Below are 26,828 nucleotides of genomic sequence, written 5' to 3'. Positions count from 1 at the left end.
CCGCAGTTTCTTATTCCCTGCATTTTCAGTTGCCTGCATCATATGCCTGGGACTTCTGCAAGTTCCCTCCTATACATTCAAGTTAACGAAGGTTTGGCATTTCCTGACATACATCAAACTGTTTGCACAGAAACACACACATTTCACATTAGACAGGGAAAAGTGTGAAAATATCTGTATTCTAAATGCCTTTCTAAAACAAAAACAAAAAAACTGCATTTTTGGAGGGGGGGGGACTTGCATTGAAAAAAATGATGGAATGCTAACCAGAAAGATGAAAACAGCTTTTGCACTTTACCTTTAGTTTATGTTCTTTTCTGTTTATAATAACAGCTGTAATCTGCTGGTCCATAAATATCAGAATAGTACAAAGCAGAGCCGGGATTAGCGCAGCCAGCACCGTCCACCAAGGATTGGTCCCCAAAGGCGAAATGAACCAGCCACGGTCATCTCTGGTGGGCTAAAAGAAGAAGAGCAAATTTCAGGATGGGCGGTGGGGCGGGGTTATTTCATCACTGTGGAGGCCTGCAGAATAATATCACCTACTGTAAACATTCAAAATCCAAGGCAAGATGCTGCTTTAGGAAGGACACATAAAATATCAAATATGATAAATGGAAGTGGCAACCCTAAAATTCCTTACAAGACAGAGGATCACACTTGTTAATGTTGCAAGAGCCCTGGAGGCCTAATGAGGAAACAACTGGGAATTGAGGAGGGGTAAAACACACTTATTAAACTAACCCAGGGTTTCCCAAACTTGGGTCTCCAGCGGATTTTGGACTACAGTTCCCATCATCCCTAACCATTGGTCCTGCTAAATAGGGTTTGCCATATGTCCTCTTTTTCCAGGCCATGTCCTCTTTTTCATGGGTATAGTCTTCATAGCAAACCATAGTTAAAAGCAAAAGTCGGCAAATGTGTCCTCTTTTTTGCTCTTCAATATATGGCAACTCTAGATGGAAGGTCTCCAGCTGCTTTTGGACTACAAGTTTGGGTGAAACTTGAACTGACCTATTCTTATTAAAGGTAAAGGACCCCTGACCATTAGGTCCAGTCATGACCGACTCTGGGGTTGCGGCGCTCATCTCGCTTTGTTGGCCGAGGGAGCCGGCGTACAGCTTCTGGGTCATGTGGCCAGCATGACTAAGGCGCTTCTGGCGAACCAGAGCAGCGCATGGAAACACTGTTTACCTTCCCGCCTGAGCGGTACCTATTTATCTACTTGCACTTTGACATGCTTTTGAACTGCTAGGTTGGCAGGAGCAGGGACCGAGCAACGGGAGCTCACCCCGTCGCGGGGATTCAAACCACCGACCTTCTGATAAGCAACAACAACAGCTGGTTTGAAAACATATTTGTTGTGGCAAATTTCACTTTTCACACCAAGCCAGGTACAACCGGTGTCAGGAATTACCTTGAAAGCATTGGGAACTTGGAGCTTTGGTGATGGGATCCCAAGGGCATAGTCGACTAAAACCATGGACAGGATGGTGAGAAAGACGGCAAAGTCACTCACTACAGACCGCACCTGGAAACATTGAGCCAATGTCAGTGACAGCAGAGAGACATTTTTAATACAGACACACACATATACACTGGTGGTAGAAGATTTGCATGCACATCCCTTTATGAGCACAATTAAGATATGGCGCACAGGCCAAATCTGTGCGCCCAGTTTCTTGCAACCAAGTCATTTCATCTGGGCGAACTGCATCACTCTATGGTGTTACCCAGCTGCTATGCAAAAAATAATCAAAGGCCTGTATTCTTTAGGACAATGCTAGTTGTTCTTTCTGGAGAGAAACCCTGGCTGAGAAATCAGTAACAAAACTCAGCCAGGTGCTGCTGATTGATAACAGCACACCGAATAATTTACCGAGACTGTCTTCTAAGTAAGGAACAGGAAGCTTTCTCCTGTCTCTGTCTGCCATTTTAAAAAAATCAGCGCAGGCCCACAGAACGGCCGGACATTTTGACATTTGGCTCCAGGGGCCAAAAAATGCCTAAAGCCAACCTGTTAATTTGGAGTAGATTTCTCCTCTGACAATCACGGTCTGTCATACACATTTACATTTCTAACCGAACTGAGTCTATTGTGCTTGATGTATTCTGCTGCAAACTGCTCCGTTTCAATCTAAACAAAGTGGCAAGAATCAAACCTTCTGCATATCCTCCCTCATATTGCAAGTATTAAAGTTCTTTTTTTTGGGGGGGGGGGGATGCTACGACACAGTATATCAGTGCAATCTCAGTGCTGCTGACGAGTTCAGTTTTTTATTTCTGTTGAGGTAGACTTGTATCCTGCATTTGCAAAACAATTAAAAAATAATAATATTCAAGTTACCTTGGTCGGGAAGTATCGACTGGTTTTGAACTGCTTAAGCGTGGATGACAGTGTCACTGTAGAAAAGAATAAGATGACTGACCAGAAGAGGACATCTGGGACGTAAGGACCATGGTGTCCACAGGCGTGTCCTACAAATGCCCCTTGCCAGTCCTTACATTCCTAACATGGAAAGCAAAAGCACATTTTTATATCCTTGCAACTGATCCTATTCACAGAGAAACAAAAGACTGGTCTGCACATTCCATTATGACTACTGACCTGAAAGGTTTTCAACTTATCTGTCCAAATCCTGACACCTAAGGCAACTTCATACGTTACATTTTTAAGGAAGGAATAGGCAAATGTGGTACCGTCCAAATATTGTTGGACTACAACTCCCATCATCCCTGGCCATTGGCCACGCTAGCTGGGCTGATGGGAGCTGAAGTCAACAACATCTGGTGGGCAACATATTGGTCACCCTGCAAGGAATATGTGGAAGATGTTTAAGTTGTGCACCTAAGAATAGCGGAACACAGCATAATCTACAGAGGTAGCTTTACCACGAAGAAATGTGGCTTCCATCTTTGTATGCCTTTTTAAAAATGGTCCACAGTAAGGAATAGCATTTACACTATTGCCGTCAGCTGCAAAAATGTCTAAGCAAAATGGGTTAATTTGTGCATGTTTGAAAACATATGTATCATGCTAGAGAACACTCCTCAGATATCCAGGAATGGTTAAACCGCTCTATTTAGCACATATCTGACAGAATACCAAAGTTTGTTGTTACATAGTGTCCCAACATTTCACAGGAAGCACTGTGCCATTCCATTCTTCGTGTCTGGAAGTGCTGAAAAACGGATAAAGCTAGCATTTACATTAAAATTAAAAGCACCTCTGATCCACAGAAGCTAAGCCAAAGGCAATCAAAAACAGTAATAACATGACCTGTCTATATTAGTAAATTCTTTGACATGAAATACACAGCTACTTATAGAGGCTGGAACATGCATGGTATGTGCGCTCAAAACTTTCACCATAATCTCAAACTACCACAATCATTGGCCTGCTTCAGATGCTCAAGATGCATGTAGTCTTTCTTGGCTACTAAGCTATGGTATAGCATATGTAGATATCAGAAACCTCAAAGCTTAAGCAAGTGTTCACTAAAAACAACCTCAAATACAGATCTCAATAGTTCTGTGATATTTTCCATATCACACAGGGCCCCCAATCACAACTGTTATGGTTGCCATACATCTGGACATTTCCCATAAATATATTTTGGGGCGTTTTTGTACACAAAACACACACCTCACTTTTATTGTCTCCTGCCCCAACCCCCAATGCTTACAATAGCACAGCCTTTTTGACTGGTTCTATTCTCTCTCTCATTATGTTGGTGAATTACATTTCAATATAGTGGTCCCCCCCCCCCCCGTTCATCTGCAACTAATTGACGATTTTAGAGGAAAATAGTTAAAAATGAAGGTTTATATGAATAACGTGCCCACTTCATGCAGGAACAGTTGGGTGTAATTCACAGATAAACTCCTGAAACCACTTTATCTAAATTAGTGCTGCGTAAATAAGAGTTTGGAGATCATTGCCCAAATCTGATGTTATGTAAAACATCAGCTCAGAGGATTCAAACTATTCCTTCTATAATGTGAAGAAACAGTTTCCTTTTGCCACAAGGTGGCAATAGACTCCACAAAATTGTTTGCATTCAGGCTGAAACAAACTTGATTGCAGAGGGAGCTGTTTATGATCAAATTTGGCACCCAGAAGAAGCAAAATTTGGGGGCATGGGTCCAAAGAACTATGAATTGTGCTTCGGGCTTCTTTCCACAGACAGAACTTGCTGGAACTGAATTCTGGCACCTCTCAGGTGGGCACTATTGCCATTATTAGAGAACAAGGGAGGCGTTCAGGCTGAGTTCCAGCACCTCTTTTTCTAGAAAAACAGAACTGATTGCATAAAACATGGCCTCGGAGGTCTGCTCCGAAGGGAACGTGGACCTTGGGGTGAAATAATTTTCCATTCCCTGCCTGGGTGTCTCTGCATTGAGGTTCTCCTTCTCTTCCTCTGGCTGAACTGATGATTGGCAGGGAGGTGAAGACATATCCCCTCTCTAGCAGGCGCCATGAGCACCTCTAATTTGGATCCCTTTCCACACATGCAAGTGGAGTGCATGGGATTCCCTGCCACAGATTGTTCATGTAAGGATTTTCATTCCATGCTCTGAGGTCACACGAATAAATGAATACGTGCTAGATTGGGCCAGTGTGAGTGAATAAATGTGAACCTTAACACCAAGCGGTTGACTAGTCAATGACAAACAAACCATCTGGAGGGCTTTTGTTTTTATATGTTTCAACCTCGACATTTTCTGTCAGTCTTGGGCTTTAAAGGCTAGAGCACGCCAAATCTGTTATGATTACAAAAGCTTTTCAGGAGCTTCTCTTGTAAGCCTGTTGTTTTTCCAATGAGAGGAAAACAACAAGCCCATATTTAAAACTGCGACTGCAAGTTTTAATCAATATAGTAGGTATACTGACCAATGAAAGCTTGGGGGCAATTTTTTATCCATTGGTCTGAGGCTGAGGGACACAATTCGACACGAGGTCTGCAGGGGAAAAGGCCCTTTTCGTTGTACCCCTGCTAAATAAAGCCTGGGTTACTGGAAATTTTTGGTGGTAGCACCAGTTGTGGAATAATCTTCCCTCTGAGGTGGGCAGCTGCCAACAATGGCTAGCTTTCAGGACCTTTTCCACCAGGCCGGCCTTTTTTTTGAGGGAAGATATATACACAAAGGTAGAACTTGAATTTTAGATGTTTTGATGTTTTTCATGACAGCTTTATACAATTTTACATGTGACTTGCCCTGCGATCTTTTTTTGAGGAGGTGAGATATGATTTTTTTAGATATAAAACAAGAACGGTATTTATTATTATTTTTTAACATTTTGGGGGGAAGCTGTTTTGGCTCCAGCATTGCTCCAAATAATGAGTGAAGAAGAAAGTAGTAAAGACAAAATTTTCTTTTTATAACCAACAGTCAGTTTCATTTAACAGACTGCAAATACCCACGTTATTTAAAAAAAAGAAAGAAATTCATATTGAAATTTGCTAGTGTAGCAATGCATTTAAATGCCATTGATACCTCATTTGATGGTTAGCTAACAGCGCAATCCTATACAGGTTTACTCAGAAGCAAGACTCATTGCACTTAGTGTGACTTAATCCCAGGTAAGAACTGGGGCCTAAAAGTATTAGGGAAAAGGCCAAAGTTCAGTGGTAGTGTACATGCTATGCATTTAAGAGGTCTCTGCTTCAACCTCCACCATGCTGAGAAAGGGCTGGGCAAGACCTCCATCCAAAAACACAGAGAACTGCACTTGGCATAGGCCATAATGAATTAGATCGACAAATGCAAAAGGGAACATTTTAAACAAAAATGATAAAACATCTCTAGTGTTGATTTTTAAAGCTTTATTTTAGCAGGAAAAAATACATATTTCCCAGGTTCTATTGCATATATATATATATATATATATAATCAACAGCATCTTCATTCTAGCCTAAATAAATTAGAAAAAGCTAGCAGGGCTTTATAAACTCTGAAAAAATAACCATCAACTTCCATAAAAGGAACAGCATTGTCCTAATGCGAACAATATGTATTTGTGAGCTATTTTACAACATGGGTGACAGCTTGGGTTTTAAAGTTGTTTCCATGTTGCAGCTTTCTGTTCTGGACTGGAATGTTTTGCTGCTGCTATATTAGTTCAATGTATGTTATTTTTGTGTATATTTTACATTATCATTATCATTATTATTATTATTATTAGAAGAAAACAAAGCAAAACATGTTATCTTCAATGGAAGATACGTTCTATTTTCTTCTAACAGTATGGTGATTATGTTTCCTTTGTATATCATGTTACAAGATTCCAATTTTTTAAGCATCCCTAACACAAAATAGGCTATTTATATCCTAGCTAGATTTGTTGCTGAATTTTGAGTAATGTGAAATTCTAAGGTGTTTTTGGGGTTTTGTTTTTTTCTAAGGTGACATTTCTGGGGAACCTCAAGGGAAATCAACAGAAAATTTCTCAGCAGAACCCTCCCTTTCTTTGCTGTCATTCATCTGAAGTTACATTAATGCAGGATAAGTCACGTCGATATGTGCGGTAGGTGTGGGGAATCTGGGAGCTAAAGAATAAACTCTCCAAACAGTCAAAGAAACTGATAAGAGCGGAACCCTCGTGGACACCGAATTTTGCCTAGAATGAAGTTTCAAGGCAAGTGTGGAGAGCACAAGGAATTTCAATGAGGCAAGCAAGAATTCCCCGTGGGGATTCTAAACATCCCTAATCCTGACATCTCAGATTATCTATAGTATCACAAGGATTATTCATTTATTATTTTGCATTTAAACTTCAGATATGTGAAAAGGCAACCAGGTAATAACATAGCAAAGTTGGGAATCCAACCCCGATACTGGAGGGGAAATAGTATGTGAAAGATATGTGACCCACTTGCAAATGAGAACAATAATAATTGCATATTAACACTGGGACTTTTTCACGCTCACAAGAGCCACCCATTTCTGCGAAGAACGCAGAGTGTGAGACGGCACTTCATGGATCTCAGCTACAGCCGCTTTTGTGGTCTCTGAGGTACTTTTGGAAGTGCGGCAAGTTGCCGCAGCTCAGATCCATCTGCTACTGACTTGCAAGTTACAGTCCTCATGGGAACTTCCATGGGCAAAAAAAAGTGTTCCAAACATATGAACGTAAGTGTCTCTGGATATGCAATTCCTAAGCAGAAAATAAACCCCATTATGAGCAACCCAATCCCAAAGTGCTGCAGTGGTGTAGAAGTGGCACTTGTCATTGTCTGCTTGACAAGTGCAGCAACGCCGCCACCAGCCAGCACTGTTGGGAACTCATGGGGCAGGAACCAGCCAAACAGAGCTGGATGTATCCTGTGGCCATGGAAGAAGAAGAGTTTGGATTTGATATCCCGCTTTATCATGACCCGAAGGAGTCTCAAAGCGGCTAACATACTCCTTTCCCTTCCTCCCCCACAACAAACACTCTGTGAGGTGAGTGGGGCTGAGAGACTTCAGAGAAGTGTGACTGGCCCAAGGTCACCCAGGAGCTGCATGTGGAGGAGCGGGGAAGTGAACCCGGTTCACCAGATTATGAGTCTACCGCTCTTAACCACTGTACCACATTGGCTCCTGCCTCTGCAACCAGTCCATGCTTTCATCTGTATCTGTGTTGGAGTTATAGATCAGTGTTTCCCAAACTTATATAGACCAGTGTTTCCCAAACTTGGGTCTCCAGCTGTTTTGGACTACAACTCCCATCATCCCTAAGCTAGTGGGACCAGTGGGTAGGGATGAGGGGGATTGTAATCCAAAAATAGCTTGAGACCCAAGATTGGGAAACCCTGTTATAGGTAGTTGTAACCACAAAGGGATCCCAAGCATTGAGCAGGATCTTTACCACAGCATGATGCCAGTGAGGGATTCCTTAAATATAATAGCCTCTATCCCTTCAGCCACAGATTCATTATTTGCAGTGGGACCACGAGAAACAGTGAATTGTCAGGAAAGCTGACATGCCCTAAGACAGGGGTCAGCAAACTTTTTCAGCAGGGGGCCGGTCCACTGTCCCTCAGACCTTGTGGGGGGCCAGACTATATTTTTTTGGGGGATGAACGAATTCCTATGCCCCACAAATAACCCAGAGATGCATTTTAAATAAAAGGACACATTCTACTCATGTAAAAACACGCTGATTCCTGGACCGTCCACGGGCTGGATTTAGAAGGCGAGTGGGCCAGATCCGGCCCCCGGGCCTTAGTTTGCCTTCCCATGCCCTAAGAGCTCTTTGCAAAACCTGAAGATCACTTTTAAGAAACACAAGTTTAAGGGGTGCTACATTAGTACAGGCTATAAAGTGGCCTTTCTCACTGAACATTCCTCATGAATCTTCCATGATAGCAAGTGTGGGCTACCTCAGAGCATGGAAGGTGCAGAATCTCTTTTCCAAGTGGCCTGAGACCCTGGAACCAAAGGAGAGCTGATAAAGGCCATAGACCAAAGATGAACAGAAGGTAGTCCCTAACCCACCAGTGGACTACAGGCCAATATCTAGTGAATGTCCTGGTGCCTGCTGGTTGGTAAAATTCTTGCTTTGAATGCTAGCTTAGGTAAACTTTGGTGTTATCCAGCAAAAGGAATAATGGAATCTGCTGTATGCCAAGTTAACTATGAAATGACAGGCTGGGATCAAACCTAAAATTCTCATCTGTTAAGTATAATTTGAAATAGCAAATTATATAGTAGTAAATAATAAATATATAATTAGTAAACTCAATAAAATAATAAACCCAGTGTCTGCACCGTGCAAAAAGTGGACTGCATGTCAAACAAGAGCTTAAACAATTAAAAACTGCACTGGGATCAAACTACAGTACCCACTAGGTTTTCAGATGGAAGTCTTCGCCATGTCCTTCTGTATGTGCTCCATTACTGAGCTGCCAGTCAGATGAGACAGTACTGAGTTCAGGAGAACTCAGGATCATTTAGCAGAAAATGCCTTAAATGTTATGCAATCCTGGGCATGTTCCCTTGCTATCATAGAGTTGGAAGGGAGGCTGAGGATCATCTGGACCAACCCCCTGCAACGCAGGAATATGCGTCTTTCCCATCCAGGGATCGAACCTGCAACCTTGGCGTTATCAGCACCACACTTTAACCAACTGAGCTATCCATATTCATATAAAACTTAATTGCAGGCCATGGAGATTCTCTGGGAGCTAGGAAAAAATAGACCATGCTTCCTGTTACCCAGGTCACAATCTACACATCTGACAATAAAGGAACGTACAGAAAGGATGTTTGCAAACCTTCCATTTTAACTCTTTTGCTATAGATGAACATCTGGAGTGTTATTTGGGGAGAAATATAGAGCTTACATGTCCCTTTTTTCACATCGCAGCTCCAGATTTACCATCTGGTAGAATTTAGGTCAAATCTGCTGCTATTTGATGAATGCGGGCTTAATCTTAGTAATGCTCCCTGTCGCTACACAAAGTTTCTCAGAATAGTGCACATTGGCATTGGTGCTTTTTAAAAAAACAAAAAACTGAACAATGACAATAGGGAATAGTCACCACTGAAAAGTTTAATTAAATGGAAAGGTTTATGACTTTTAGCCTCTAAGATATTCCTTAAATATTCCATATTTGTAATTGCAATTCATGGACAGAGAAGTTGCTACACATTTTCATTAACTGTTAAGACCTTTGCAGATGACACTGCAATCACATGCGTGGGCTGGGTTTGTGTACGCTACCCCTGCATGGATGGCCCATACAGCATGCAGACTTTCCAATCACATGGATGAACCCCTACATCGTAAGAGGAGCCCTACTGGATCAGACCAAAAGCTCACGCAGTCTAGAATCCTATCTCCACAGTGGTTAACCAGATGTCTAGGGAAGTCTACATACAGGGCATGTCCCATACATGATCCTCAGCAACTGGTTTTCAGAAGCATGCTGCCTCGATACGAGAGGTAATAGCCGTATAAAGCCATTGACTGTTCTTTGCGTATAATCTTCAGTTATTACAAAAGTGTCAAGACTGGGGTACAACACCTGATCCTCCCCATCTCTGACACCCTGCCAACCTACATTCGACAGGCCACACCTTTACGGTCAGAGTAAAGTTCATCTGTGATGTGTTTCAGTGGTACACTTACTGACACAGTTAGGTTTCCCCAAGGTATGTCTGACGAAGACATGTTTTTGGACTGCCAGTATCGCAAAGTATTATTGCTGGGGTTGTCTGGTTCCATACAGCTGCATCTGCAAGTGGGGGGAAAGGAAAAAAAAGCCTGATCATTTATAACCTTAAAACTGGTAAGTTGCATCATCGGAATTCCCTAGGAAGTCTGGGACGAAAACATACAAGATAAATGTGGAGGAAGCCCAGTCCTTTGGAATGCCTCTGTACCTCTCAGAGTTGAACACTGAATTACACCATGTACAGCTCTCCACATCACCATGATGCCTGAGCTGGTGGATCTCCTTTCCAGGAAATACCATGGATAGTACAAGGAGCCGTCGCTCTGAGTTTTGACCTGGCAACCCTAGACTGATGCATGCTTTTAGATTGCAAAGTGTCCTGAGTCTGGGCTATGTTAAGCTGATGGGCCTTCCCTGACTACTGCCACACTCTGAAGGAGGACGTACAATCTATGGGGTTTTGTCTCCCACAGCCTCTGAAAGTGAAGAAAGCCCTCTCAAATACAGTAAATCCAAAATGCACTTTTGGGGCATATGCATCAAGACTTGCTCTCTAAAAGGTAAAGGGACCCCTGACCATTAGGTCCAGTCGTGGCCGACTCTGGGGTTGCGGCGCTCATCTCGCTTTATTGGCCGAGGGAGCCGGCGTACAGCTTCCGGGTCATGTGGCCAGCATGACTAAGCCACTTCTGGCAAACCAGAGCAGCGCACGGAAACGCTGTTTACCTTCCCACTGGAGCGGTACCTATTTATCTACTTGCACTTTGAGCTGCTTTTAAACTGTTAGGTTGGCAGGAGCAGGGACCGAGCAACGGGAGTTCACCCCGTCGTGGGGATTCAAACTGCTGACCTTCTGATCCGCAAGTCCTAGGCTCTGTGGTTTAACCCACAGCGCCACCCGCGTCCACTTGCTCTCTAGTCCAGTCTATTTTGTCTCTCTAGCCTCTTCTCTGACTGGCAGTAGCCCTCCAAGGGGTTAGCCAGAAAAGGCTCTTTCCCGGAATAATAATCTCTGATCCTTTTAACTGTAGATAAAAAGTGTGCATTATCAACATCTGAGGGACATGTGGCAAATGCTAGAAGGAAAGTATGGGGCTTAAAAGAAAAATGAATACCACAGAAATTGGATCCATAAATGGGAAATATGGAAATTGTACAAGCAAGGTGAGCCCAATAAAGAAACCTTTCACCAAAGACAGAAAAGCCAAATGTTCCACCTACAACAATATCTGACAATTGCCGCCGCTCAGCAGTATTCTAATTCCTCCACCAGAGGCAGCCATGCCATTCTATGTATAAGGAACATAGTATAGTAAATATTAAAAACTAAACTACCCTTCAAAAATACCCACTGAATATTGTAATATCTTTGGTGAGAGTTGACCATTTTTCTACAATTTGGGGTGGAGTGTGGCTTACCATTCCATAAAAGGTGGCTGAGGTTTTCTCTGCTTTTTGTTAAATTGTTTAAAAAAAAAAAAAAAAAGTTTTGTTGCCACTTGATGTGGAGGTAGAATTGCCTGAGCAACCTAGTGGTTTTCAATTCTACTTTATTATTATTATTATTATTAATAATAATAATAATAATAATAATGTGATGTATGTTGCCTGGAGACCTTTGGGCAGCAAGTGATTAACATTTCAAATAAGAAGAACTGTAATAGTAATAATCAGTGCTTTTTTCCTTAAAAAAATATGTTTGGGGTACTCTCATTTTCCTACTCATATTGAAATACTGCCCCTCAATGAGGCCAAACTTAGATTCACAAAATGTTTAGGGGTATGCGTACCCCTGCGTCCCCCACTCCCGAAAAAAAGGACTGGTAATAATAAAATTACTTGTATTATCATTATTATTTATTCTACTTGTTAATCACTTCTTACTCTAAGGTCTCCAAGCCACATGCAACACATTTATAACCATACAGATAAATATACTCACCATTTAAAAAGATCATACAAAACATACGATGGGATGCCCCAGTGGGAACAATACAATAGCATAATGTCATTCCCAGGGATGCACTTTGGGGAATAGAAAGATGGCTACCACCAATTCCCAATGGAATGATCAACTCTTCTCAAACATTTCTGTATATCTCCCAACCTTTTCTTGAGGAAGAATTGGTCCCATGGAGGAAGATATTCAGCTCAGCTTTATTTTTTAAAAAATCCCACTTCTTTAGGCCATGTTGCACAGCAATACAATTATTTTATTATTTTCCTGCTCCACAGTGGCTTTGAAAGCTTTTGAACTGTTAGCTAAATGTAGGAATGGCAGAAAAGGCTCTGTGTGGGTGTCCAAATGTTCCAAACACCAATTTAAATTAAAGCCTAAAAAGTAACGGTGGGAGGTTTGTTATTTTTCAAAGATCTGAGGAGGGAGCCTATTATTTTGTACACTGGTCAAAAAAGGGAGCTGAAGTACCTCTTGGAGAGCTATAAGACATAAGAGCCATAGTATTACAAACCCATAGGCACACAAAGACACACATCCACACACAAGCTCAAGCTGTATGTGGAGATCTTGCAGGTTAAGTCTGAGGGTAGGATACATCTCATTTTTCTAATTAACCACTGTTGCATTTCTCATAACTGTTAATTGAGTGTTCTGTCTTACACACACACACACACACACACACACACGTGCACACAAACACACAAAGAATGTGGAATATGGCTTCTGCCCATGCTCCTTCGAGACGGATGTGTTTGGCTGGCCACACTACCCAGGGGCTGTGTGTTTGGTATTCATACAACTGTAGGCATGCAGGGCTTCTCTACCTTTCCAGAACGCTGACTGGCAAGGGTTCCCATCAATGCTGAATCCTGACTGACAGAGGAGACACAGACAGCTACTGTCTTCTTGCTAGCCCCTCGTACATCCAGTGAATTCATGAAGGGGCTTGTGTCGAGCCTACGCTTAGGGTATTTGCATATGAACACAATTGGTCCATAGGCCAAACTAAGGAGGACTGTGATGTACTCTTAATAACGGAGCATCAAAGACATTGCTAGGCAACAGTACGACGGTGCACAGATTTCTGGGTAATTTCCATGTGGCATGTCAAAACCCAACTTGCCACAAGCTTACTTGGTGCGTATGTCCTGATCGGCCCCAGAAAGGCCCAGTACTGGGCTGACCTTGGACAACATCCAACCAGTGTGATATAAGGGTAATAGAAAATGTAGAGAGACGTTTGAACTTAGGTTGTACAGGAATGTACAATGAATGCAAGGCTAAGAGGTCAATGCCAAGCTTGGAATTTTCAAGAAAGGCAGGTGAGAGCACCAGTGGACACTATCCACTAAACACAGCATACTTTCATTTCAATGGTCCTAGCTGCCACAAAAATCTGGTTGAAATATTGGATGAGCAACAGCAGCAGCATTGTTTGGCTGACTGAATCCACTGACGTCATTCAGGCTGAACACATGTCAGAATGACATGAACTTGGCACCTTAAATACCTCTGAGAGTGGGATGTTATGCTCCCAGTTCTTAAATACATGTCATGGACAGATTGTAATATGCATATCACTCTGCCAGAAGTGCTTAAAATTATTCAGCATAATCTGTTAATAATTGAGAGGCTTCTGGTAAAGAATTCTTCTTTGTTGTTGTTAGAAAACAAAATTCACCATTCACAAAGTACAAAAAAGGTTAGGCAGAAGGGGGGAAGTGTTTGTTTGTTTTTAAAGTGGGTAGGTCATGAACTAATACCTGGACTTGAAATATTGAGCAAAGACCATTTACTTTCACCACAAAAAAGCTGGCAGCATTTAAAATGATTTCACAATCCTGCTTTCCATGGAGTAAAGAGCCAGCACATTTAACTTTCATTTGCTGCTTTGGATCTCATCAGCATTTATACCTCAAATGACAGAAGATGCAGTTTCGTCAAGGAAATATATCCCGTGGTTCAAGGCCTATAAAGGAAACTAAATATTTTAGCCTATGTTTCCAGCTATGCTATTAACCTTTTTAATAGGGTTTCAGTGTCTCCTCCAAACTAATAGCCTGGACTGAACGTCACGTTAAACCATAGTTCCAATAAACCATAGTTAGAATAAGCTATGATTTGATGTGAACAAGCAGCATGCTGCTGCACACTGACGAAATTCTGGGTGTTTTGCTCCTCTCCCACTTCTGCTGTTGCCTCATTGCAGGCAACAAGCCATGGTCTGGTTTGTTGCGTCACCCAAACGCAGGCCCCTCAAAAGCCACAGAGGCCATGCAAGAACAAACCTTGTTTTCCACTTACGTTTTGTTAGGAGAGAAACAAACCATGAATCCAGGTTCAGATGACATGGCAAATAAGACCACGATATGTTTCCTGGGACTGCAGCAGGAAAGCACCTACCATTTCAGCAGCGTGCACCAGGACACTGCATGTTCTCATGAAACCAAAGTTGATTTCAACTATGGTTTAATGTGATGTGTGAACTATGTCACAGTAACAAATGAAGCAAAGAATTGGGGAGGCAAAAAGGGGGTTGCCACAAGAACCTATTTAACAGACAAGGACAAGACAGGAAGGAAAAAATTCATCATACAGATGTAGGCCAAAAGGCTTTTTAAAAAAACAAAACAAAAAACAACTTAGTTGTCAAACAGAGTAAATGTTTGTGTAGGCTAGTTGCACCTAGCTGGCACTGCTATTGTGCCACTTAAAAACAATATTCACCATTGAAAGCACAGCACATGAAATGTGACACTAAACCCCAGTATGTTCTTCTACTCCTCCAAGAGCCTGCCTAGGTGCAAAGACTGAACTTTTCCATGTTGGCTCTTAAGAAATACATCATGTGTGGAGAGAAATAAGGGAGAGACATTCTTTGTGGTAGAACACCTATTGTGAAATGTCTTCCTGAGGGAGGTGTACCCAGAGTGTATTCTTTTTAGTACAAGATTTAAACATTTTTATTTGTCTAGCATTTTAGATATTTTCAAACCGATTGGTTTTAGTCTTCTTATTTTATTATGGGTTTCTCTAAGGCTAAATTTCTTTGCATACCACCCAGGAATTCATTTCTGAGTGAATGACACTTCATGCATTTCTTTAAAAGAGTATTGATTTCCATGGAGGTGCAGGTTGCAGCCACAGCAAAGGTGGCATTTTTCATCTCTGCCATATCAAGCAGTTGGTCCCTTATCTTTCTCGCCCTGAACTGGCCACAGTGAGCCATGCAATGGTCACCTCCAGGCTTGATTATTGTAATTCGCTCTATGTGGGGCTTCCCTTGAAGCTGACCCAGAAACTCCAGCGGGTGCAGAATGCCGCGGCGAGGCTCCTCACGGGGTCTCTGCCATGGGAGCATATTCACCCTGTGCTTTTCCAGCTGCACTGGCTCCGGTGGAGTACAAGGTCAGGTTTAAGGTGCTGGTTTTGACCTTTAAAGCCCTATGCGGCCTAGGACCCTCGTACCTATGGGACCGCCTCTCCTGGTATGCCCTGCAGAGGACCTTAAGGTCCACAAATAACAACACTTTTGAGGTCCTGAGCCGCAAGAAGGTTAGATTGGTCTCAGCTAGGGCCAGGGCCTTTTCAGTACTGGCACCGACTTGGTGGAACGCTCTGCCACAAGAGACTAGTGCCCTGTGAGATTTGATAGCTTTCCACGGGGCCTGCAAGACAGAGCTGTTCCGCCTGACCTTTGGTTTGGACTCAGTCTGACCCTTATGTTTCCCTCCCCTTATGGTTTTGATTTCTGGGCTACTATTAAAATGAGGCTGCATTTTAAATTGTATTTTAACCCGTATTTTAATAAACTGGTTTTTGTTTTTTGTTTTGTTTGTCGCCCCGCCCCCAACTATATTTTATTGCAATTTTATTGGTATTAGCCATCCAGAGCCAGGCTCTGGCCGGGGAGGGTGGGGTATAAATAAAAATTATTATTATTATTATTATTAAGCCAATATTTGACTGCCCCAACATAAATACTCCTAATACGGTCACAGATAAATTGGCAGATGTGCATATAAACAAACCAAACACCAGTTTCAGCTTGTCTCCCTTTACTTTCCCTGCCCACTCATTCCCTTGTCTCCAAAAATTAGCAAAGCACTCTGCATCCAGGTATCTGAAAACAAGAGGACACTTTGCTGCTTTCAGGTGGGACAGGTTGTTGGCTCTTCCCATCTGGAAGCCTAAGCAACCGAGGAGGGGCAAGACTGATAGGCCTGAACCAGCGTTGATTTGCTGGTATCCTTGTCTGACACTTCTGTTTTGAAGGCCAGTTCACAGCATGGCTAAATAACATGCTGAGAGCCTTCACTTCACATCACATCTGCCTTCTTATTTATAGTTCACCATTAACCTTTTTTATGATTCCAATGACAACCAGGCACACTAAGCAGAAATAAACATTATTGTGGGCATATGTTTGTTCTTATTCCCCACACGTCCTTGGATAACTGGAGGGACGAAAAGTACAAATGCAGAACAAGAGATCTTGGGAAACAGAACAGAAAAGAATCTTGCAATCCATTCAAATGTTTCCTCCCCTAATCAGAAGCCCAGAATGCCACCATTTCAAATTCTATTCAACTTTTGGGGCAAAGTTTCCAAAGAGGACATTAATTGGCTTTGCATATTAACCACAATTTATCTTCAGGTAATGTAATGATCTAGTAATGTATGGAAGTGAGAGCTGGACCATAAAGAAGGCAGATCGCCGAAGAAGTGATGCTTTTGAATTATGGTGCTGGAGGAGACTCTTGAGAGTCCCATGGACTGCAAGAAGATCAAACCTATCCATTCTTAAGGAAATCAGCCCTAAGTGCTCACTGGAAGGACAGATCCTGAAGCTGAGGCTCCAATACTTTGGCAACCTCATGAGAAGAGAAGATTCCCTGGAAAAGACCCTGATGTTGGGAAAGATGGAGGGCACAAGGAGAAGGGGACAACAGAGAACGAGATGGTTGGACAGTGTTCTCGAAGCTACCAGCATGAGTTTGCCCAAACTGTGGGAGGCAGTGGAAGACAGGAGTGCCTGGCGTTCTCTGGTCCATGGGGTCACAAAGAGTCGGACACGACTAAACAACAACAACAACAATGTAATGATCAAGCTCTTCTGTGTGGTCCACTTTGGGTAGATGCAGAGCACATAAAGGTCATAAAGGGCACACTAGGATGGAATCAGATGGCTAGCTACTGCTCCAAAACTTTCCCTACGGATAGCTGGCAGGATCCAGTCACACCTTGAGGAGGGCATTACCTTACTTCACACTTTCCCAGATTTCCAAATCATCGTGAGATTGTGCAAAGGCACTGGTAGCTCCTTGCCTAGAGCCTCTGGGGTACTCGTGCCCTACTAAATAGCCTGCAAAAGGGGAGCAGGGACCAGAGAGATTTGCTCCATTCTGTGCACAAGCCCAACACAGGAAGAAGTTACATAATCTAAGGCAATTATAACTGCAAGTTGTCAGGTGGTGTTACAACATATGGGGAAAGTATCTGAAAGGCATTTGCCCCCTAGGGGGGCGTGATGAAGTTCTGACATTAATTAGCTAATATGACAGTCCTGCTTTAGGAGAGCTCTGACCTAAAGGAATATCTGGAGGGGTTATGACAGCGTGAAGGGGGCTCTTTAGATCACTGTTGCAGATTGTCTGTTTCATGTAAGTCAATGAGGAGAAAAGGCAATTTTATTTTTTATCAGGGTGACATTGAAGAACAGGGGTCATGCTTACATACAAAACTCAGAAGGAATCATATATATATATATATATATACACACACACACACACACATACACACACACACACACACACACACACACACACCTTCATGGGTGTGGCGTGGCGAAGGGGCTTGAATAACTCAGAGAAGCTATGAACTATGCCAAGCAGGGCACCCAAGATGAACAGGTCATAGTGGAGAGTTTGGACCAAATGTGATCCACCTGGAGGAGGAACCGGCAAGCCACTCCAGTATCCCTGCCAGGAAAACTCCATGGACAAAGACAACAGGCATATAAAAGTTATGATGCTGGAAGATGAGCCCGTCAGGTTGGAAGGCGTCCACCATGCTACTGGGGAAGAGCGGAGGACAAGTACAAGTAGATCCAGAGCTGATGAAGCGGCTGGGCCAAAGCCGAAAGGACGCTCAGTTGCAGATATGCCTGGAAGCAAAAGGAAAGTCCAATGCTGTAAAGAAAAATATTGCATAGGAACCTGGAATGTAAGAACCATGAACCTGGGTAAGTTGGATGTGGTCAAAAATGAGATGGCAAGAATAAATATTGACATCCAGGGCATCAGTGAACTAAAATGGACAGGAATGGGCGAATTCAGTTCGGATGACTATCATATCTACTACTGTGGGCAAGAAACCCGTAAAAGAAATGGAGTGGCCCTCATAGTCAACAAAAGAGTGGCGAAAGCTGTACTGGGATGCAATCTCAAAAATGATAGAATGATCTCGATACGAATCCAAGGCAGACCTTTTAACATCACAGTAATCCAAGTTTATTGGACTGGTCCCATCACCTCCTGGCAAATAGAAGGGGAAGAAATGGAGGTACAGTGGTGCCTCGCAAGACGAAATTAATTCGTTCCGCAAGTCTCTTCGTCTTGCGAGTTTTTCGTCTTGCGATGCACGGTTTTCCATAGGAATGCATTGAAAATCAATTAATGCGTTCCTATGGAAACCGCCTTCCCCCGACCTCTTCTGGCGGGCGGCATTTTAAAATCGCCCGGGACAGCGGAGGACTTCTCCGCTGTCCGGGCGATTTAAAAGCCCCTGGGAAGGCAAGCAGGGGGGACAAAGACTTTTGCCCCCCGCCTGCCTTCAGAAGAGGTCCAGGACAGGCTTCGCGGACCTCTCCGCAAGCAGCGGGAGCGCTCCTTGCGGAGAGTTGCCAGCGCGCCCAGGCTTCGCGGCCCCGCCGCCCGGCTTCGGGACATCGTTCCGATGCCAGGCGGCGGGGGGAGGCGGGGGGAGCTGCGCTTCCCCACTGTCCCGGAGATTTCCCTATGGGCTGTCGTCTTGCGAAGCAAGCCCATAGGGAAATTCGTCTTGCGAAGCGCCTCCAAAACGGAAAACCCTTCCGTCTAGCGGGTTTTCCGTCTTGCGAGGCGTTCGTCTTGCGGGGCACCACTGTAGTGAGAGATTTTACTTTCTTGGGCTCCATGATCACTGCAGATGGTGACAGCAGCCACAAAATTAAAAGACGCCTGCTTCTTGGGAGAAAAAGCAATGACAAACCTAGACAGCATCGTAAAAAGTAGAGACATCACCTTGCCAACAAAGGTCCGTATAGTAAAAGCTATGGTTTTCCCAGTAATGATGTATGGAAGTGAAAGCTGGACCATAAAGAGGGCTGATCGCCGAAGAATTGATGCTTTTGAATTATGGTGCTGGAAGAGACTCTTGAGAGTCCCATGGACTGCAAGAAGATCAAACCTATCCATTCTTAAGGAAATCAGCCCTGAGTGCTCACTGGAAGGACAGATCCTGAAGCTGAGGCTCCAATACTTTGGCCACCTCATGAGAAGAGAAGACTCCCTGGAAAAGACCCTGATGTTGGGAAAGATGGAGAGCACAAGGAAAAGGGGACGACAGAAGACGAGATGGTTGGATAGTGTTCTCGAAGCTACCAGCATGAGTTTGACCAAACTGCGGGAGGCAGTGGAAGACAGAAGTGCCTGGCGTTCTCTGGTCTATGGGGTCACGAAGAGTCGGACACGGCTAAACGACTAAACAACAAATATATATATATATATATATATATATATATAGTAACACAGTGATCCCTAATATAGAATTAGCTTCTAAAAGGGCCTCCCATTGCCATATACAGTGGTACCTCGGGTTACATACGCTTCAGGTTACAGATTCCGCTAACCCAGAAATAGTGCTTCAGGTTAAGAATTTTGCTTCAGGATGAGAACAGAAATTGGGCTCCGCCGGCATGGCAGCAGCGGGAGGCCCCATTAGCTAAAGTGGTGCTTCGGGTTAAGAACAGTTTCAGGTTAAGTACGGACCTCCGGAACGAATTAAGTACTTAACCTGAGGTACCACTGTATTCTAAAAGCCTGATGAACAAAGCAGCAACACAAAGTCTAGAAGCAAAAGTATAGGGGAATGATCAACAGAGATTATTAAAAACCTTAGGGCTTCATAGGACAATCAGCGTCATGGAATGGGGTGAGTACCAGTATGAGAATGCAAAAGAGAAAGAGAGAGAACAGTAGACAAGTCTTAGGGCCCTGATAATGGAGAGAATTGACTGAATTTCTCATTTGGGTGTTTATATAAACTCTATGACTGGCTGAAAAGCTAATGAACCCAAAGGGAAAGAAGGCATGATAAATAAGAATAGCTACAAAGAAACTTAATTATAATATCTGGGAAACTGTGAGGTTAATTGTGCAACCCTACACACGTTGACTTCGAAGTACATCTCACTGTGTTCAGTGGTACTGTGACCCTAGTGTGTTTAGCCAAAATCAATTTAAGAAGTAGAAGTGTGTATATAGGGCTTCGTGTTTGTCATTCCCCCCTCCCTTATTATAACTCTGGAAGTTTAACAGTCTTGTATAAAGAGACAGTCACATTCATGGAAAAAAATTGCTAAGACTAATATAACATCAACAATAACTTTAGCTCTCAGGTCATTGTTATCTCTCATCTAATAATCTAATCCATTTAAGAGGCCGCTCACTAAAGTTCAGACTAAAACTCCCATCAGCCCCAGCCAGAATGGCCAACGGTCAGGGATGATGGGAGTTTTAGTCCGCAACATTTGGAAGACATGTACCCCAATCTACATGTAGATGTTAAGACACTGCAACTTCTCAGTCTATGCTTTGTCTTCAATAATTTGCAGGTAGTTGTTCAGAACTTCTTATGCAGGCAGTTTGTTGGGCTTGTTATTCATCCAGGGAGCAGGTGGTGGCAGGACGGGGTAGTGGCCTTGTCTTTCTGTCGCTATTTCCGTATTTGACTCTCCCTAAGCCAAGAGTTCATGTGAGTTGAACACAGCCATATTAAAAACCATATCTGGAGGGGCTTTCTAGCCTGAAAATGCTTCTCTGGCTGCTGTCTCTATTGCTGAGGAGATGCATCATGTGCCTCAGGCAGACTGAATCTTGACATTGCCCATGAGAATACTTAGGTTTTCACATAACATAATGTACAAAAACTTATTTTTGATAGCTCAGCTCGCTTCATCCAGCAGCCGCCTCATGAACTGAACGGTAAAACACAACCCCTCTGAGCAGTCATGTCTTTTGTCAGTTTCACTTCTCAGGCGGCTTTTTTTTTTTTTTTAATATAATAAAAGTTGCCTCATATGACAACCGCAATTATCTCTGGATATCTTTGGCACGTGAAACTGCTCCCATGTATCTCCTGTTATAGATCTCACTGTCGTACCTTGCTACTGCTCAGGAATGGGAGACAAGAAAGGATCTGGGAATTCAAAGCAATCTATCTTAGCAGTTTTACACACTGAAGCTAAAATGGTATCATAGTGTCAATTACAACGCAGCTCAGGGCAAACAGATTTAGTGCTATGGTTTAGCATTTTAGCACTATGGTCAGGGTGGTCCAATGCAAAAGTGAGCAAGGGTCCTGCACCTTTAATTTCAGCAGGCGTGGCTTGTGTTTGCTTTTTGACGCAAGTATTAAGAGATGCAGGACGCCCTGCCCCCTTTTGAATCTGGCCACCCTGGCAATGGATTGGATCCAGACTAAGTTAGTTGAACTTAGGTTATATGGAAATCAATGGAGAAATTGTTTGAGACTCCCAATGATTTCAGTGGCAATTAAAGCTTTTGATGAAGTTCCTCATAGTATGCTTGTGAAGAAGCTGCTAAAATGTGAGCTGGGTCAGGTAAGTGTAGGTGATTCTGTACCTGGCTGACTGACCAAATATAAACAGTGCTCACTAAATGTTCCTTGTCATTCTGGAAAAAAAAGGAATGAAGGGGGTGCCACAAGGTTTTGTCCTGGGCCAGTTGTTGTTCAACGCCTTTATAAATGACTTAGGTGAAAGAATTGGGGGGATGTTCATCAAATTTGCAGATGACACTAAACTCGGAGGGGTAGCCACCAAAGACAAACTCAGGATTCAAAATGACCTTCCTAAGTCCCAGAGATTTTGAATTATGGTGCTGGAGGAGACTCTTGAGAATCCCGTGGACTGCAAGAAGAACAAACCTATCCATTCTTAAGGAAATCAGCCCTGAGTGCTCACTGGAAGGACAGATCCTGAAGCTGAGGCTCCAATACTTTGGCCACCTCATGAGAAGAGAAGACTCCCTGGAAAAGACCCTAATGTTGGGAAAGATGGAGGGCACAAGGAGAAGGGGACGACAGAGGATGAGATGGTTGGACAGTGTTCTCGAAGCTACCAGCATGAGTTTGACCAAACTGCGGGAGGCAGTGGAAGAAAGGAGTGCCTGGCGTGCTCTGGTCCATGGGGTCACGAAGAGTCGGACACGACTAAACGACTAAACAACAACAACAAGTCCCAGAGAAAGTGAGCTGGGACTGATGGGACTTTTAGTTCAAAAAAAACCCTGGAGGGCAGCAAATTGATGAAGGTTAGCTCACACTCTATCACCAATGGCCAATGTGGGCCTCACCTCTAGATAACAGTGTTTGAAAATGGGACTGGGATTTTGGCTTGCAAAGATTAATTTTAAAAATTTTTATGGGAGGAATTCCATGTTGAGTTTAAGTCAATCATTCTGTCAGGGCCAAGTGTTCTGGCTTCCCAGATGGAACTATACCCCCCTCCTCCACCACCTTCCATGCCATTCCAGAGGTTCTCCCAACCCTTCCAGGCACATTTTGGGGTGGGGTATAACAGAGGGGGGAAGCCCCATCATGCAAGAAGAAGCATATGGCTTCTGGTGATAGGGCTCATTAATTGAATCCCACCCTATTACTGCCTGGAGGCAGGGAGTAACAAATATTCTAACTGCTCAGATTATTTATTCAAACCCAACATGTGTGAGCCATTGCCATGGAGCTCATGCTGTTGAAATGAAGCTTTCTTTTGGAAAACGTGGGGTTCTTCCTGTCAGAACTTCACAGAAGGATGCAAGCCCTAGTAAAATTATGTAAACATGAATGTCCTCTTTCTATTGGGAATCCCCTTGGCTTCCTCACAATGGGAACAGTGCCCCGCAACAAAGGAAATCCCTTCAGGACAACGGATGAAATCATACTTACGAGTAATGTGTCAGTTGTTCCAAACTGTTATGCATGTTGATTGGATATGTCTCGCTGAGATGAAAGAGCTTCTCTAAGGCCTCGTAAATGAAAATGATGCAGATAAGGGACGCAAAAGCTTCTTCCGTAAACCGAGTGATGTAGCACACAAGTGAACTGGCATCGGTCGCAACAAGGATGATACACAGAATTGCAGTCCACAAGCCAATGCTTGCTCTCAGAGAAAGGTACGACAGCCCATATTCCCTGGAAGCACATGGAGACAGGATTGCAAATGCACAGACCCAGACCTATTAAGTTTGTTGCTGTCTCGGGGAAAACATATTAATCCCCAAAATGCCTTTGCTGGAAAGCACAGCAAAGACAATGGCTGTTTACAATCATTTATCAACGTGATAAGTTAAAGCATATTTCATTAGTAAGGCAGAGAAAAGCCTTGTGAGAGGTTCTGTTGTTTAGGAAATGCAAGTTTCTACTTTACGCCTGCTCTGCTGCTCATTATCCCTCTTTAAAAACTACTCAAACTTGCCTTAAAGTTCAGTTGACCTGTAACTGCTTGCAGAGAAATTTTTGTATAAAAATTTAATAAATAACAACCATCATCATCATCCTAACTCTTTAAGAGTTAGAGCTGTCCTTCAGCTTCAGTAACTCCTCACAAGGCAAACACAACAGAGTATGGAAACAGGGAGACTCTCAAAAGAAGAAAAACGGATCACTTACTTGCAAAATTTGAACAGTATCTTTTCAAACACCAAAACTGGACCCGTGCTCCCTAGTATGGTCAGAGGCTGTCCACCAAAGAGCGAATAGGCTATGCCGGTCATCGATGCACCAAACAAAGATTCTATTGCACTCTGCAGGTGGGCGGGAAGGGAGAAATGGAAAAGTTAGACCTATTATTTCAGCATCAAGGCGATGGATTGCAATAGTTTTTATCAGATAGAACGTTCCAAGCACGCGCACACACACAAAATTCAGTCATGGGATGCTTTAAAAGTGCCAATTGTAAATAATAGGGAAGATTCAGATCAAAATATGACACATACTATGCGGCCATCCGTTGCTTCTCCCAGCAAACCACCAAACGTGATAACAGGAGACATACAAGCACAGTAGAGAAAGAGAAACGAAGCTAAGCACTGCAGGCTGAACGCGTCAGTGAAGTCGCTCAGAAAGAATGGCGCTTTCCTCTTGACATCTAAAACCAAGCCCCCAAAAATCCTACAGAAAATGGGGGAAGAAGAAGAAGAAAAAGAAAAAGAGTCAGGCTTTAAACCCAAACTTCCTCATGAATTTTTGAACTGAAAAACACCCATCACTGTTATCAAATCTAATGTGAAAATATGTTCTTTGCATTCACCTTTAAAAGTCAAATACAAAGCGGACGAGACCTCTCTAAAGTATCTTAATGCCCTGAAACATTATACAGGAGAGCCAGTGTGGTATAGTGGTTAGAGCGTTTGACTAGCATGCAGGAGACCAGGGTTCAAATCCCCACTCGGTCTTGAAGGTCACTGAGTGACCTGAGGCCAGTCACTCACTCTCAATCTAACTGACCTCCCTGGGTTGTTGTCTGGAGAACTATGTATTGCTCCCTGAAGAAAAAGGTGGGTATAAATGCAATAAATAAGTAAAAATACATGCAAAGTGTTTAACTGAGGTGGGAAACTGACTGCACTTTAAGTAGTTCTACAGGGATTCCTTTAATTGTGGAAAAATACAGTCTTTTATTAAAGGCCTCAAGGTGTAGTCTTACCACTTTTGGGTAAGAGGCTTGGTGAATTTTCTTCACATATGTTCTGATCAAGCAGAAGCTCAACTGCTAGGAAGCAAAGTGACCTTGGATATTTTAAATAAAAAAATATTTAAAATATTTATAACCCACTTATTAGTTAAGAAAATATGGCATAAACACTATAAAACTTTAAAATAAACTTCAAAACTTTTTTTTAAAAAAGATTAAGCCAAGCATGTCTTATTAAAAAACAAAAAAACCCACAAATATTTTACAATATTTGGTTTGTTTTTTTAAAAAATTGAATTATTACTAACCTTCCAGTACGTTGCAGTTCTGGTCCTGAGTGACCTCCAACTGGTGCAATGTCTCCATGAGCAGCATTTCCATTTGGCACACCTGGAATCTTACGCTTCTCCTACATGAGAGAAAGAGAGGTGATTTGTGTTTATGTGTGTATGTATGTTTTTACATTTTTCAAATCATGGATTGGGAAAGGAAACTACTTAAGGTCAACTAGCACACTGTGACACTCCTGGTATTCCCTTTGAATTATTCCCTACACAAGTGATGGAAATCACAGAGCGGTGCTAATCTGTAAGGACTGTTAGCACCTGGGTATGCCGGCAGCAATCTGACAGACGCAACTTGAACCTGCTAATCAATTAAGAACATTCCTCCTGGCTTCAGCATGAGCCCTGCCACATGGAAATCACCAGTTTGTGTTGGCGCCTGCTCCTTAGAAATACTGGCAGGAGGATTCTAGATGGCAATCTTCCCTCCCATGAGTTCTGAAACCATATCACCTACTCTGCTCAGGAGAGAACCACAGTTTGGGGAGCTGATAAAGCACAATGAGGCCCAAGTATGAGAACAGCTTGAGCATGATAGAGAATATTCCTTAACTACTCACCTACTAAGGGCCCAATGACATGTTACCACCATAGATGCAATTGCTGTCACCACCCCACATTTTCTCCCAAGTCTGTCCCCGAAGCATTTGGTTAAAGAAGATGCCTGAGGTGATATCATTATGCTCAATGTTTCGTTCGCGCCCCACAAGACAGGGCTCTGTAAACAAGGGGTGGAAGCATATGTGCTATGTGTGCTGGGGTGGGCGTGGATTCAAAACATTTGCCTCTGTATGGTCAAAAGGGTAACACCAGTAAAAATAAATATAATGGATGCCCTGCTCTATAAAAGCAGAAATAGTTAGTAAAACACAGGTGGGTAACCTCAAGTCTGAACACTGAATGGAGCTCCAAGGTCTCTCTTATCAGACCTCAGGACTCTCCCCAGATACTACCTTTCACCAGGCCTACTCTGTGCCCACCTCAAGTGTTCTTTACTGCTTCAAATGTGTCCTTGAACTCATTTGCCTGAACAGGAGGGATAGAGAAAGAGTGAGTGAGTGAGTGAGTGAGTGTGTGTGGGTGGGTGGGTGGGTGGGTGGGTGGCGAGAGAGAAGCCTGTGAGTTGTGCATGGGTGGAATGAATCCTACTGCACAGAGTTAAGTCACAGCCATTGTTCCACTCATTTTTTTTTTTGCCAATAGGCACTACCCTACATTGGTGCATGGCCCCTGGAAGTCTATCCATGACAGAATGTGGCCCCTGAGCTAACAATGTGCTCCATTGATTTTATATCAGCTATATAATCCAAAATCCTAATCACCTGTTTGCACAGGATAGGGATTTTGCTTTGAATATCTCGAGGAATATTTCAAGAACGTTAAGA

At 43.0% G+C, this 26,828-nt stretch overlaps 1 protein-coding gene across 8 annotated transcripts in view; it reads right to left on the bottom strand.

The window, feature by feature from the left end:
* SLC4A10 (solute carrier family 4 member 10) overlaps positions 1-26,828 on the bottom strand; it is a 164,958-nt gene that overhangs the window by 20,401 nt on the left and 117,729 nt on the right. For all 8 annotated transcript variants that reach the window (XM_081870942.1, XM_081870946.1, XM_081870943.1 and 5 more), the window contains 8 exons: positions 25,408-25,508; positions 24,402-24,576; positions 24,076-24,209; positions 23,353-23,598; positions 10,118-10,223; positions 2,348-2,509; positions 1,418-1,531; positions 299-460 (listed from right to left, as the gene is read on the bottom strand). In XM_081870942.1, coding sequence (XP_081727068.1) covers positions 299-460; positions 1,418-1,531; positions 2,348-2,509; positions 10,118-10,223; positions 23,353-23,598; positions 24,076-24,209; positions 24,402-24,576; positions 25,408-25,508 — 1,200 coding nt within the window. The remainder of the gene's footprint in view (positions 1-298; positions 461-1,417; positions 1,532-2,347; positions 2,510-10,117; positions 10,224-23,352; positions 23,599-24,075; positions 24,210-24,401; positions 24,577-25,407; positions 25,509-26,828) is intronic.

Source organism: Podarcis erhardii, assembly GCF_964252035.2.
Source record: "Podarcis erhardii genome assembly, chromosome: 1".
Lineage (NCBI taxonomy): Eukaryota > Metazoa > Chordata > Lepidosauria > Squamata > Lacertidae > Podarcis > Podarcis erhardii.
The sequence above is the reverse complement of the archived record's forward strand: the minus strand, read 5'-3'. Positions and strand labels throughout refer to the sequence as shown.